General features: G+C 34.7%; 1 protein-coding gene across 1 annotated transcript; it reads right to left on the bottom strand.

Annotated features, from left to right (window-relative positions):
- Nucleotides 1–5,444: 5,444 nt before the first annotated feature.
- LOC127964350 (uncharacterized) lies at nucleotides 5,445–8,866 on the bottom strand. Its single transcript, XM_052564520.1, has 3 exons — nucleotides 8,507–8,866; nucleotides 5,566–6,697; nucleotides 5,445–5,470 (listed from the first exon to the last, which is right to left on the bottom strand). The coding sequence occupies exons 1-3, from the start codon at nucleotides 8,636–8,638 to the stop codon at nucleotides 5,445–5,447; spliced, it is 1,290 nt and encodes a 429-aa protein (XP_052420480.1). The 5' UTR covers nucleotides 8,639–8,866.
- Between the last annotated feature and the right edge of the window lie 7,908 nt (nucleotides 8,867–16,774).

The raw sequence follows: 16,774 nt of genomic DNA on the forward strand, positions 1-16,774 counted from the left end.
GCAAACACATTGCATCTTTCTTTGTCATAGCACAAGGATTCTTTTCTAATGTGAACCCATGAACATTTGGTAATAGATCAGGAATGACATCATCACCTTCCTCTGTTTCTATTGGTTGTTCTTTTCTAGTATCTAGACATTCTAAACGCTCAAGTTCTGCTTCTGGACAGATTTGGGCCCATGCGTCTTCCATTGGTCCATGTTGTTCTAAGTCATCTTGAGCTTTTTGTATTGTCTCTGCTTCTTTTTCAAATTTTGACCTGTTTGTGTCCACTATGATTTTCACTGACTCAAGTTCATCATTATACAATGTTACAAATCCAGTCTCATAAAACTCCTGATATGAAGTGAAATTTGGTGGTTTCAGTTGACTTTGCAAAATATGAGGCAAAAATAACTCCAAAATACTTTGATAATAATTTTCAGGATTTTTAGTTGCTGAAAAACGAGCATATCGTACGACTGCAAAATCTGTTCGAGTTCTTTTTCTCACAAACCCCATGTCATTTTCCAGTTTTACTCGGTCTGTGCATGACTTTTCGGATTTGGACAGAACTCTGTATTCTGATGCAAAGGACGCTAAACACATTCCTGTAAAGTCTTGAGTTTTTGGACGAGCTCTGTATCTGTCTGTGATGCTTTTCATCCATATTTCATCATTGTCAGTTTCTTCCTTTTCAGCCTTTTTATTTATGATATTTAAAGGTAAACTCATTTTTACTGTATTTATACCAGTTGGAATAAAGACCACTTTCCTCGATCCTTCTTTTAATCTCATATTAGTCAAACGGTAAACGCTCTCTTGGGCTGAAACCTCTCTATTGTGGAGGAAAACACTTCCAAGTTTTCTTAAAGCTTGTTTTGCATCCATATTGCCATCCTTGTGTGCTTCTTTCTGTGCATTTGCCAGCAACAATCCCATTTCTCTCTCTGCTTTTGAAATGTAGGAAACTATATACACTATGCAAGAGTAAGCATCAACAACAAACTGTATGTCCATATTTGCATTCCAGCATCTCAAAAGATCTTTATTATACTGATTTACCCACACATCACTTGGTTTCCTTTTCAGCACAACATTTGTTTTCTTTGTCATTTTGTTATAAGCACATTCAAATATCTCTTGATTTATACCGATAGATGCAAACAAAGAGTCAACAGAGTCAAAGACAGCATCAGTGTTCAGCAAACATTCTCTAACTCTTTTCATTATAGATTCAGCTAATTCTTTTGATATCTCTTTAGAATAGTTTACTCTTTTGTCTTTACTTTCACATTGTACATCATCTGTTGTTTTTTCATTCTTATCTGTTTGTCTATTTCTTGAAATGAACGTATTTTGGCTCGGTGGACGTGGAAAGTTAAATCTACATATAGTGCCTTTCTTTCTACACGTTTTTGCATGTCTTTTGCTGTGCTGTTGGACAGTGCTCACAATTTCATGCATTTCTGTTTCATCTTCAGGTGGCATTTCACAAGTGACATAACGATCAACAAATTCTGCAACTTCATCATCATCCTCTCTGTCCACTTGAGGTGCATTCTCAACCCAAAACAGACAGTGTGTGTGAGGCGATCCACGTTGTTGAAATTCAATTCGATAGAAATAATCTATTATTTTTCCAATGGGTTGAGCGGGTGACATAATCACATCTTTCAGAAAACAGTGGAATCGATGATCAAACATTCTGGCAGCAGTTACTGGGTTTCTTTTAAGCATCCCACATCTATCAGACCAATCCAGTTCATCAATAGGAGTTTGACAACCCTCTTGTTTCACAATACACTGCAATAATTCTGGCCATCTCAAATCAGCTGAGGAAAATGAGCAAAACCATGTTGGGATCCCAAGTTGCCTTACCATTGCAAACAAATCCTTCTGAACAGCTTGCCAAAAAACAGGACTGCCTCTCACTGGCCTTAAAAACTTGTAACCCTCATCATAATTTAAAATCATTTGAAGTGAATCTTTGTTTGTCAGCATTTCTGAGGTAATTTTTCTTTTGTTGCTTGAATCATAGCCTTTCCTCAAAGCAATCGATACATTAGACATAATTTGATTGAGCTCAGACAAATATTGTCCATAAAAGATGTAATCGAGGTTTTGTGCAAAACGTCCATCTGCATTTAAAATTCTGTTGTTTAAATACCTAGACAGTGTTAATTTCTCAGGTCGTGAATCGTGAAATGTGCCTTTTCCTTTTGGGAACAGAGCTGGAAAACATTTGGCTTCATTAGTTTCATCCATTAACATTCTCACTGGATTATTGCCTTCTGCTGGTGCAAGTGACATAATTCCATCAAAGTGTTGATCTAAAACCTCTTGAGCAATGTCCACTGGCTGCAAACATGAATCCATAAACAAACCATGCTGCTGTCGATCATGAAGTGTTTCATCACTCATCTCATTATCATCATTGTCAATGTTTTGCTCTTCATTATTACGCATATCCTCACAATTGTCCAAATCCATATCATTGTTTTCAGTTTTATCAGTCATTTCCTCTTCTGTTTTACCCAGAGGATTAATCCAAGTCTTGTTAAACTCAACATCTGTGTACCATTTGTTATTCTCCTTAAAATATGTCAATGCTGTTTTAATTTTATCACTATTCACAAATTTATACTCATAATGCCCTTTGTATGTCAGTTTTCTCTTAAGCTTTATTGGTATCATAAAATCATTTTCTGATCTTGGTAAAACATTCACTACTTCTGAAACATTAGATGGAATGCACACGACAGGGCCACAAATTCCATTCTGTCCTCCTCGTGGCAAAGCCAGCATTTTCATGAATGGAATATTCATTCCTATTAGATGTTGCTCAAGAGAGTTTAAAGAACTCAGTTCACTGGGAATAGGATCCAAACTTAGATTATTTGCTACACTTTCAGCTGGCATTTTACCTTCATAGATTTTTGTATCACATGTGTGACAAATCCATAAAGACGCAGCAGGACTGTTCTTATAGACACAGTTTTCTCTACATTCTTTATTACACTCATGCAGATATTTCAGTGTAATACATTTTTCTGCCAAACATCCAGCATTTGATGATGATGATTTTTGAAGGTATTTATTTATATTGCACTTTTTTACCTGCATTTTAAAGCAGCAACGATGACATACTGAACAAACATATTCAGGACCTGTAGATATCTTTTGTTTAAACTGTTCAATTACATAGTCTATCTCTTTCATTTTTACCTGTGATTCATACTGTCTTGCAGCATTTCTCATTTTTATATTATTGACAAAAGCAATGTCAGTTTTATATTTTTGAACATTGTAATTTATAACCATCTCTTTGTGTGTTTTATTTGCATTATATTTTTGAATGCTCATCTTTTTGACCGACTCTCTGTGTTCTGTGTCTTCATTATATTTTTGAATACTCATCTTTTTGACCGACTCTCTGTGTTCTGTGTTTTCATCATATTTTTGAATGCTCATCTTTTTGACAGTCTCCCTGTGTACTGTATTTTCATTATACTTTTGAATACTCAACTGTTTGACAGTGTCTTTATGTGCTTTGTCTGTATGGTACTTTTGGATGCTATATTGTTTTACAGCCTCACAATGCAAATCATTCATTCTGTATTTATCTGTGCTGTATTTGCGTATTTTTTCTTGATGCCATTTGTTTACCTTGTACTTTGTAGTAATGCATTTAATTTTTGTCTCTTTATAACTTTCATTCTCATCATATCTTTGCTTAGTTTCAAGTTTTTTCTTTTCTTTAAAATCATGATCACGACTATATTGCAGTCTCTGCTTATAAAGCTTTCGTGGGTCTGAGATAGCTTTTAAATGTATATTATAGGCTGAACCATGAGAAGATGCTTTACAAAAGCAAGCACATGTGTTGTTGTTGGTTTTTACACATACAACCACTTCATAATGACAGCTATTCACATGTTGCAAATAAATTCCCTTGTCTTGATAATTCTGTCTATTAGATGAGACGTTTGAAGATTTATATTTAAGCCATTTATCTCGAGTATATGTAAAAATGTCTACACCAATTAAATCACTGGCTGCTTGTATTTCCATCTCTGTCGCCCAAGTTCCAACATATTTCATTCTTGATGTGGCAATGTACTCGGGTACAGAGCTGTATCCTTGTCTAAGATTCTGTACATACTTGTCTTCATTCTCCAGTATGTGTGTAACGACAGCCCGTCTTACTTTTCTGTGTTCTTCTTCACTTCCACTTACAGCGAAAGCTACTGCTCTAAAAAAGCAATTACCATCGGCCAAAATACTTTTTGTTTCACAAGGTTCAGCCATGTCAACAGTCTCATTTGGATTATTGTCTTCTTTTATGATGTTTACGATGTTCAGCTTTAAGCAAACACTCTTTTGTTGATGTAATGTCAATGGACTAAACTTTAAAGAAACATTGACAGTTTCTGAAACAAATTCAACATCACCTGAATTTTCTTTTGTTGGGTATAAAGAAGGCGTTTCTGTTTTCTGTTCTACACACGTTTCATTCCCAGATATCTTATCTGTGTTTGTGACATAAGTCAAAGATTGACTGCAGCCAACATCAGGTTCCATTTCTGACACAGCTTTGCAGTGTAAATCATTTGATTTGTATTTGTTCACACTTTTCTTCACTTTTCCTTTATGCTGTTCATTTTTCTTGTATTTTTTATTGATGGATTTCATAATTGAAATGTAAGTTTCATCCTCATGTAATCTTTTCTTTGCCTTCATTTGTTTTTCTTCTTTGAACTCTGTACTATTGCTGCAGTCAAGTTTCTCACTAGAATCCTCACGTGACTTTAAAGACACATTTGATGCTAGATCAGGCAGTGAATGTTGAGATGGTGATTTACAAAATAATACACAGTTACCATCCTTGCTATTTCCACATACAACAACTTCATAATGGCAGCTGTTTACATATTTCAAATATATGCCACTGTCTTGACAACCATGTGCATTAAAGGAAGCATTTGAAGATGAAAATCTAAACCATTTCTCTTGACTGTATGTAAATATGTCTGTGCCAATTAAATCACTGGCTGCTTGTATTTCCATCTCTGTTGCCCGATTTCCAACGAATTTCATTCTTGTTTTGGCAATGTAGTCTGGTACAGAGCTGTATCCTTGTCTGAGATACTGTAGGTACTTTTCTTCATTCTGCAGTATGTGTGTAACGACAGCCCGTCTCACTTTTCTGTGTTCTCGTTCCGTTCCACTTACAGCAAAGGCTAATGCTCTAAAAAAAGAGTTTCCATCTGCAACAGTCTTGTTCGTTTCACAAGGCTCAACCACTTCAACGGTCTCCGGTGGATTGTACTCAGATGGTTTTACAATGTTTGCAATGTTTAACTTTAAGCAAACACCCTTTTGTTGCTCAAATGTTAATGGACTAAACCTTAAAGAAACACTAGCAGTTTGTGAAAGGAATGTAACATCACCTGCATTTTCATTAGTTGGGTATGTCGTTTTCATTGTCTGTTGTGCACAAGTTTCTTTCACAGATGTTTTGTCCATGAAATCATTCAGAAATTGACTGCACCCAACATCAACTTCCACGTCCCACTTCTCACCTTCACGCTCATTTTCTGCTGGACCAGCGTTCTCAATCACTTGCCAGAATGGCTGTTTTAATCCAGTCATAACCGCGTTGACCCCAGTTACCTCAAACTCCTGGTAACGTGCATTTATAGATGCGGCAAGTTTCCGGAAATGAACAATCAGCGAGTGCAAGTTACGATGGTAAACCACTACACTCTTACCGTCAGCTACACATCTGCCATCACCTCGTCTTGAATGTGGATCAATCACTGCATACCAGGAACCTTCTCTGACAGCTGCACATATAGTCAACTTAATATTCACTAAAACAGTATCAAACGTCTGGAATGCTCGATTTACTGCTTCATCAAATGACATCGCATACCCCTGTAGTTCCCCATCATATTTATTGACACCAAACAATCCAGTCAATGTTTCACCATAGTTTATTGAAAACCGACAATCTTTCAGAGTGTGTGTGTCTGGTAGCTCATGAACAGCTATGAAGCCGGATTCAGGATCGTTGATTTTCCCTGCGTCTCTCATGGCACTGTACAGGTCATCTCCATGGATCAGAACAGCATCCAGGTCATTTCTCGTCCACTGCAACACATTTTTCATCTTACTCATCAAAATTGCAGTTAAACAGTTTGCACCACATTGACTTCCCCTATTCCGGCCAAAACGGTAATCTCCTTGATGGAAAGAGCCACTGACGTACGATTTCTGTGGACACAAATCAGAAACAGCTTTCATGGTCATGTTAACAGTACTATTATGATCCGTGTTTTTAGCATCGTTTAGACCACTTGTTAGACCACTTGTTAGACCACTTGTTTGACCACTTGTTAGACCACTTGTTTGACCACTTGTTTGACCACTTGTTTGACCACTTGTTTGACCACTTGTTAGACCACTTGTTAGACCACTTGTTTGACCACTTGTTTGACCACTTGTTTGACCACTTGTTAGCCCAAGGTTATTACCACGGTTATGACCACTGTTATGACCCAGTTTTATATCCCCGTTGTGATGTACACAACGTTCTGTTACTTCTGCCAATTTTTTAAGAGGTGGCAGAGCATCTTCAGGATCAGCAGCCATCCGGTCTGCCATCCTCTTCTTTGCGGCCTGGGAGCGCCGGGCTTGCTTTGTGCGAGGCATCTGTACACACAAAAACATAAAAACAAATTAAATTACACATTATTGCATCACAATTCACAAACAGTACAATAAAGAATAAAAAATATAAAAATAAAATGCATTAAAATATAAATTAGTGTTTGTTCACATTAAAACAAGGTCTTCTATTAATTATGATAATTTTGCTATGTTTAATTTAAAATTTATCACATACAATGTTTATATATGCAAAGGTTAAAAAAACAAATATATGAGCATTAAGTTTATTTGATTGTAAAATGTTTTGAGTTTAAAACTACATAACTGGCAACTATTTAGATGACACATCAGCTTATAATACCAACACAGAACTAAATTAATTTTACACATATGTAACAAAGATTATATCATTAATCTACATAGTAAATGTGCTAGTAAATAAACTTTGTGTTTTAGAGAACATAATGTGAGTGCACTAATACCATAATCAGCAATGCTCTGAAACCCCAGAAATAACCGTATATCTGAAACACTTCTAAAAGCAACCAGATTGCATGACCCTGTTTTACCAGTAGATTTCAGTATAACCAAGTTTTTTCATTTTATTTACATCTCTATAACAGTTAAGACCTTTATCCTCTTATTAGATTTTAAATACATTTCCCCAATTTTCTTTTATTGACAAAACACACAATGCCACATCCTGCCCGGAAAAATATATAGAGTGAATATATCTATGATATACATTATATGAGTTATAAAGCAAAAGTTTATATCTCTAAATTAAAAATGAAGATAACAATAAAGAAAAAAATGTTGTTAACAGATAAGACAAATGTTCTCCAAAGACAAACATTAGTTTTCCTAATTTACATTTTCATTCAATTGCATGCTATTGTTCTTTTATAGTTGCTACTCTCATAAAAACAAATGTAATTACATGGTGACTTTTAAACCTAAATTTAATGTCCAACAACAGATATTTCAGCAAAATTTATATTTTTGCTCTGAATTTTAACTCTTTGTCTGTAATAGACTTGGTCGGTGTGTCGTGTTATAGCTGGGTGGAATTGGCGTGGGGGAAAACAATCATTTTCCCCTGACTGGAAAAGCGTTGTGTTAACCCAGTATAGCCTACGTAGAATTAGTTCTGAAACATGGAAAAACTGAACCTTACTGTCCGGACAGTATCTGTGACAGGACAAATGAAACAACAGGATTGTCAGATATGTCCTTTTCTCGTTAAAATATATGGTGCTCCTCCAAACATCACATGACAATAGCCTACTTCATTCAAAGACTGGGTGATGTATGAAGTGGTTTATTCAGTGTTCAGAGTATGTATTCATCAAATAAAATTACCATATAACAGTATTGTGCAATGAAATAGATATACATTGCACATGGCATATATATAAAAAAAAAGTACGTTTGTTTATGCTAGAATATAAACGTGTCAATAAATGGCTCCGCATGATCCTAGCTTAGGAATAGGGTCTTATCTAGTGAACTTAAATCATTTACAAAAAAAAAAATTTGATATACTATATATAAATCACATTATCAGGAAATTTTCATTTTGAGGTGAACTAATCCTTTAACATTGTTAATGCATTAGTTAACCTAGAAATCATTTTTCTTCATGTTTTGATCAGCTTAGATCATGCACGTTTACAGCAGAAGCTCACTCTGTTTCCGCTGTTATTTTCTCCACAGAAATGCGTTATTTAGAGCTGTAATTTGACAACTGACTGAAGCTCTCCGAGCATTCACAACTTTATCCAAATGTATCCTTATACTATACACTATCGACTGTTATCACTAAATTTTATCAAAAAAGTAACATCTTACCTCAAAATCAAGTTTCTCAGTATTCTGCAAAAAAAACAACAACAACAATTTGATTAAAACAAAAGCATTACATTTTACAAAAATATTATATATTTTATATATTGTACGCTCAGAATGCACAACTGGCTTCATAGTATCCACATGACTCTATGGCTCATCATTTTACATCATACCAATTTACAAATTTAAGCAATTTTAAACTATAATGTACTCGCAAGTTCTCAGAGACAGTCTTCAGTCAATGACCACTCAACCAAAGAGAACACAGTGTATTTCACACATTTTTTTTCTCTGTAGTCTCGAACTGACTACTAGATTTTTTATATCGACTACTAGATTTTTTATTTTTTCACAATACAAGCAAATTACAAAAAAATACAACAAAAATTACCTTACTTTCAGTATCAGTTAATATAACAATAGAATGAAAGTCTTAATTGAATTGTAATCTGTGCATGCATGAATTAAATATACATTGATATTTATTTCAGCTACTTAAGTGCCAAGAGCAGCAACTTTTTTACTTTATCTCAAGGACATAAACTACAGAAAGAGTATTAAGTAACTGACACTTTTAAAACCTCATGCACAGATCTAATTCGGAATCATGAGCTGATTATGATCATTACGAGCACTAACATTTTAACACCAAGCATATACCACAGTGTATATTATACCATGGTTTAAATTTTAACGATGCCAATTTTATGTGCTTACCAATAAATAAAAATCTCCCATTTAGTCTTACTACAAAACATTTAATTAAACCTGAATATCACAACAAAAATCAACAAGGTAGAGAGCAATTGCACTGGAAAATTCTGCCTGTGGTTTAAAAATACCATAGTAAAACAACTAGCCTAACAAAATATACATTCAAACATTAATAAAGATAAGTAAACACTCAATAATTAAAAGAGAACAAATGAAAAATTACCAATTGCAAATATAGATAAAACTGAACAAATATATGATTGAAATAAACAGTGTTTTAAGATTTTCAGGTATTCAGGTACAAAAAGCTGTAATTCAAGTGTAAAATAACAGTACAGTTTTTATAAATAAGGTACAAAGACAGTTACAAAAGTTATTTAGTCAAGAACGAGTGAATTTTCTCTTTGTCCTTTGAATACTGTTATTATAGAGACAGTCGCTCCTGTCACTTTAAGACTTGGCCAATACGCCTGTAGCACTGAAGACACCGCGCGAGCCGTCTCGCGCTCACGTACTTCACATGTAGATAGACTACATCATAGAAAACAGCTCTAGTTTGAGTTTAATATCAATTTTACAAATCAAATTTTCTGTGACTGCGCTTCAATGTGCATAGAAAACAGCGCACGAGTTGAAATATTTAAAATATCTTTTTCTGTCAGCGAGCTGTGGATGTGTACACAGCAGACAGCACAAAAAAACGCTTTCGGCAGCACAAAAAAGTCGTCTTGCACTTTTATTGTATAAACTCATATTGAAATGCTCACAAAGGAAACGATAAGAGGAATCGAAATTTGAACTAATAAAAATTAACTAATTTAACTTAACTTTTAAACTAATAAGAACAACCACAACACCAAACATGTTTCAACAATAACTTATTTCTTGTTCTAATCAAAATGCTGGCCAGATGAATAAGAATAATTTATCACTATAACAAAACGCTGTCTTTATACAATTAATCACAAAATACAACCACAAAATATTCAAAAAGACAAAAAGACAACTTAAACTGGCCTAAAAACGTTAAATATGATACAGATTATTAAGATTACACAAAGAACAACCACACCGCATGTCTTACCTTACCAGAAAGTAGAGAAAATGGCTTCCTTTCCGGTAAAAAACGGAACAATACAGCACGCGCCCTCTAGTGGATGGCAAAAAAAGTCAAAATGCTCAAGTTTTCTGGTATGTGCAGTTTTAAGGGGCAAGAAAATGCCATTAGCTTAGATTAAAACCCATTACACCTATGAAATGTCGTCATAATGAGTGTATATATATAATATATATATATATTGGATGGATTCATTGTCTCTTAAAGTGACCGCGCCTAATTTAGCTATATAGCTGCTGTAATGTTAATCCAAGAAAATGAAAGAAAGAAAAATCACACACTGCTCTTGATTGGATTACGTTGTAGTTTTAACAAGAATTAATGCACAGTCAAACCAGCAATTATTCAGACACCAAATATATATTTTTATATATTTTTTTTACTAGTAGGTGCAGAACACTATAATACATTTATGCAGGTGAGTATAACAAAATAAAGTGAACTGTGACATATTATACCCAAAGATTCTTCATACAGTTATTGAATTATTATAATAATTAGATTGTAAAATAGATTGTATTATTATAATAATAATATTGATAATGATAATAATAATAAAATTGGGACCAAAAATTATTCAGCACAATATTAAAAAAAACAAAATCTATAACTATTAGTTCTTCTGAATGACAATCCTACCTGCCCATTCTGGTGTGTTGGGCTCATGACTGGAGCTTGGGAACGTTACTGGACCTTGCTATTCACTGTTAGCAGCAAACTGCAAAAATAATAATAAAAAAACAGCAAAAATAATAATAAAAAAATAATATTTTAACCCAGTGCCATGACAACAACGGCCCTCGCTGCCAAAAAAACATATAGGCCACCCCAAACTTCAGAATGCTTAATATCTTTGATGGCTAAACAAATAGCCCTACATCAAATGTATAGTAGGCTACCTTTTTTGAATTTACATTGGAAAAAAATTAAATAAAATTAGTAAAAATAATTTATTCTTAAATAGTCTACATAACCTGTGAAACAATTTAATGTTTATTTAAACTTCAATCGTAAAATGATGCAAAACAAATTCAGACTAACGTAGTCTTAATGTGATAGGCTACATTTTGTGTACAAAAACTACTAACTGGTTTTCAACCAATCACAAACAAGCAGTTGAATACGCCCATCTCAATTTAAAAAATACAAATATAAAACCCGCTATTTTCAAATATAGCTACAGCTGCACTCAGACGTCCACGGAAGTAAGCAGAAGTAAAATAAAACTTCTTCAGAAATTTCAAGAAAAATGGAAAAGAAGACAAGACGTCAGCGAGAATGACCCAATAGTTGGGTACTTTCATGCAGTCTCTCCGATGAAAAAAAAAAAAAAAAAAATGCGTTATTTCAATGCTAAAGTCCAAACAGCAAGACAGGAATACCACCAAGCCGTATTTTTTCACTCCAGAAAAATACATCAGCATTGTTATAGCTCAAAAGAACAAGACTCCCATCAAACTGAACAATGCAAGAAAAACAATTGGTGAGTACAACTTACAGTTATGTTTAAAAACAGTGTTCTTTGAGTAAATGCAATTTATAACCACTAGATGGCAGCGGAAGACCACTAATGGGCTCATTCAGCTAAGTTAAACAGTACTGTTCAAAGGTTTCATGAATTCATGCCAAAATATTAATAAATTAACTGTTATATCATTTTAAATCTCATCGAGTCAATGTTTTCCATTTTGTTCATACAGTTATATCAGTTTTTACAATTTTTCAACATTATGATTATAGTTTAACCTGAAAATGACATTTAAACTCTTACAAAGAGAAGACTTGCAATAAGTTTATTGTCACCTATCACTTATGTCAAATACCTATATCTGCAACAAAATGTGTGTGCATGTATATGTGTATATCTTTGTGTGTGTGTGTGTCTGTGCATATACTTATAGAGTATTAATATATTAGTCTAATCATTTACTTTCAGTGTGTGTGTGTGTGTGTGTCTGTTACCCTGTTCTCCATTTTGGATGTGTTTAACTGTCATCCGTACATCCAGGTTGGCCGAAACCACCTCAGAGGCCTTAATGTGCTTGAACCCCGGTAAACGCTGCTTGCAGCTTTAATTATTATTATTATTATTATTATTATTATTCTTCTGCCCTAGAACTGAACGTGCAGCCCAAACCGTAAGGCCTAGAGAGCTGAAATTTGGACAGATCGTAGAGCTCAATTTGGGGAGAACTTATCAAAGTCTCAGCCCAATCGGCCTAACGGGGGCGCTACAGCGCAAAAAGCAAAAATTTTGGACATTTTTGGCCGTAAATCGTATACCGTTAGCCGTAGACTCAAAAACATGGCATTGTTGCAATCCTTGGGTTAGCCCGAACAAAAGTGCACGGCGCCTTTTTGGGGTCTACGACGCACCGTTTTCTCGCAAAATCGAGCTATATCCGAAACCTACTTTTGCGAACTAGTCCTAGGATTTTCAACCAATCAGAACCAAACCACTTCATAAATATTCCCTGGACACTCAATATCAATAATTATTAAAAAAAAGTTGAAATTTCAATTCTTACGCGAAACAGAACGCCAAAAAGCGTCTATGCTAACGTTAGCCAAATACTATTTTGACTATAACTCTTGAACGGAATGAGATATCTTCACCAAACTCGGTACACATATGTATGAGCTCAATCTTTGGTCAAATCAAAAAAATTGCGCATCTCTGCCACTTGGGGGCGCTATAAGATAGAAAAAACACATAAATTGCTATAACTAGGCAACCGTTGGCTCGATCGACTTGAAAATCGGTATGCAGTGTCTTGGTCTGAAGGGGCACAAGTACTTATGAGGACATTTGCATATCTCAAAAAACATGGCCGTCATTGGCCAAACAAATTTAAGCACCTATTTGAAAGGGTTAACGGATGTTGATCGGAACGAAACTCGCTGGGTACGTTCGACTCATGAACCTTAAGGTCTGTAAGAATTTTGAAAGAAATCGGCCACTAGTTGGCGCTAACGAGTTTTATGGCTCTGTAATCACGTGGTGTTTCACATATCAACACAATATGCATATCATTTGATAGATCTCCTCGTAATACACAACTTTGCCTCAAGAACCATTGCTGTCAATCAAATCGTTCAATTGTTATTCACAAATATGTTAAAAACCTACTTTTGCGAACTAGTCCTAGGTTTTTTGCCCGATCGGAACCAAACCACTGCAGTAATATTCTGTGGACTCTCTAGATCAATAATTATTAAAAAAATGTTGAATTTTGTCCTTTGGTTAGTTGTAACCAGGTAATTTAGAAAAAGGGGTGTGGCCAAACATACCCCAAAGCCTATAAAACCTAAAGGAAAACTCAAAACTGTATGAAACTCAGTGAAATCATGTATCAGGTGACTCTTAACAAGCATGCAAAGTTTCATGGAGATCAGACCATAGGTGGCACTATAACAGTAGAAAAGGTCTCAAAACACAAGATTTATATGGTAAATGGCCCCAAATTGTTTGAAAATGCTCATATATTCACTCAAAAACACTAAATCTTCATATCATATGATAGATCTCCTCATTCTGAACAACTTTGCCTCTGGGACCAATGTTGTCAATAAAGCTGTTAATTAATTATTCAAGATTATTTTAAAAAGTTACTTTGGCATACTTGTGATACGGTTTAAGATGAAAATCAATAAAACCACTGAAGTACAATTCTGTAGACTCTGAAGGTCAATAATTATCAAAAACATGTTGAACAATTGCATTTGGACAACTATAAACCAGTAATTTTATAATATGTTCTTTTCATAGTGTACACAAAGGCTTATTAATACAAACAGAAAGCCCACACATTATCAAAACTGTGTAAAACAATGCATAATTTCATTCTAAACAAGCATGCAAAATTTAAGAGAGATTGGGCAAAAAAAAATTACAACACTATAACAGTTATGTTTTAAAACACAGTGTTGTTTGAGTAAATGCAATTTATAACCTCTAGATGGCAGTGGAAGACCACTAATGGGCTCATTCAGTTAAGTTGAACAGTACTGTTGAAAGGATTCATGAATTCATCCCAAAACATTAAAAATGTAACTGTTATAACATTTTAAATCTCATTGAGTCAATGTTTTCCATTTTGTTCTTACAGATATATCAGTTTTTACTATTTTGCCACATTGTGATTACAGTTTAACCTGAAAATGACATCAAAACTCTTAAAAAGAGAAGACTTGCAATAAGTATATTGTCACCTATCACTTATTTCAAATACCTATATCTGCAACAAAATGTTTGTGCATGTATATGTGTGTCTTTCTGTGTGTGTGTGTGTGTGCATATGCTTATAGAGTATACATATATTAGTCTAATCATTTACTTTCAGTGTGTGTGTCTGTCTGTTAACCTGTTCTCCATTTTGGATGTGTTTAAATGTCATCCATGCATCCAGGTTGGCTCAGACCACCTCAGAGGCCTTAATGTGCTTGAACCCCGGTAAATGCTGCTTGCAGCTTTAATTATTATTATTATTATTCTTCCGCCCTAGAACTGAACGTGCAGCCCAAACCGTAAGGCCTAGAGAGCTGAAATTTGGACAGATCGTAGAGCTCATTTTGGGGAGAACTTATCAAAGTCTCAGCCCAATCGGCCAAACGGGGGCGCTATAGCGCAAAAAACAAAAATTTTGGACGTTTTTGGCCGTGAATCGTAAACCGTTAGCCATAAACTCAAAAACATGGCATCATAGCAATCCTTGGGTTAGCCCGAACAAAAGTGCACGGCGCCTTTTTGGGGTCTACGACACACCGTTTTCTCGCAAAATCGAGCTATATCCGAAACCTACTTTTGCGAACTAGTCCTAGGATTTTCAACCAATCAGAACCAAACCACTTCAGAAATATTCCCTGGACACTCAATATCAATAATTATCAAAAAAAAGTTGAAATTTCAATTTTTACACGAAACAGTATGCCAAAAAGCGTCTATAGTAACGTTGGCCAAATGCTATTTTAACTATAACTCTTGAACGGAATGAGATAACTTCACCAAACTTGGTACACATATGTACGAGCTCAATTTTGGGTAAAATAAAAAAAATTGCGCATCTCTGCCACTTGGGGGCGCAATAAGATAGAAAAAACACATAAATGGCTATAACTAGGCAACCGTTGGCTCGATCGACTTGAAAATCGGTATGCAGTGTCTTGGTCTGAAGGGGCACAAGTACCTATGAGGACATTTGCATATCTCAAAAAACATGGCCGCCATTGGCCAAACAATTTTAAGCACCTATTTGAAAGGGTTAACGGATGTTGATCGGAACGAAACTCGCTGGGTACGTTCGACTCATGAACCTTAAGGTCTGTAAGAATTTTGAAAGAAATCGGCCACTAGTTGGCGCTAACGAGTTTTATGGCTCTGTAATCACGTGGTGTTTCACATATCAACACAATATGCATATCATTTGATAGATCTCCTCATAATGCACAACTTTGCCTCAAGAACCATTGCTGTCAATCAAATCGTTCAATTGTTATTCACAAATATGTTAAAAACCTACTTTTGCGAACTAGTCCTAGATTTTTTGCCCGATCAGAACCAAACCACTGCAGTAATATTCTGTGGACTCTCTAGATCAATAATTATCAAAAACATGTTGAATTTTGTCCTTTGGTTAGCTGTAAAGGGGTAATTTAGAAAAAGGGGTGTGGCCAAACATACCCCAAAGCCTATAAAACCTAAACGAAAACTCAAAACTTTATGAAACTAGGTGAAATCATGTAACAGGTGACTCTCAACAAGGCTGCAAAGTTTCATGGAGATTGATCCATAGGTGGCGCTATAACAGTAGAAAAGGTCTCATAACACAAGATTTAGATGGTAAATGGCCTCAAACTGTTTGAAAATGCACATATATTCACTCAAAAACACAAAATCTTCATATCATATGATAGATCTCCTCATTCTGAAAAACTTTGCCTCTGGGACCAATTTTGTCAATAAATCTGTTAATTAAATATTCAAGATTATTTGAAAAAGTTACTTTGGCAAAGTATTCCAAGGCTTTAAGCTGAAAATCAATAAAACCACTGAAGTACAATTCTCTAGACTCAGAAGGTCAATAATTATCAAAAACATGTTGAACAATTGCATTTTGACAACTATAAACCAGTAATTTTATAATATGTTATTTGCATAGTGTACACAAAGGCCTATTAATACAAACAGAAAGCCCACAAATTATCAAAACTGTGTAAAATAATGCATAATTTCATTCTAAACGAGCATGCCATATTTAAGAGATATTGGGCAAAAAACACTAAGAGTTAAAAGGATTAACACATTGATGTATGAGAAATTGCCATTTATAACCACTAGATGGCAGTGGAAAACCACTAATGGGCTCATTCAGCTAACTTAAACTGTACAGTTGAAAGGATGTAATGCCTAAACAATACAAAAAACACTCTTACAACAT

This window comes from Carassius gibelio, chromosome B9, assembly GCF_023724105.1.
Source record: "Carassius gibelio isolate Cgi1373 ecotype wild population from Czech Republic chromosome B9, carGib1.2-hapl.c, whole genome shotgun sequence".
NCBI classification, from domain to species: Eukaryota; Metazoa; Chordata; class Actinopteri; order Cypriniformes; family Cyprinidae; genus Carassius; species Carassius gibelio.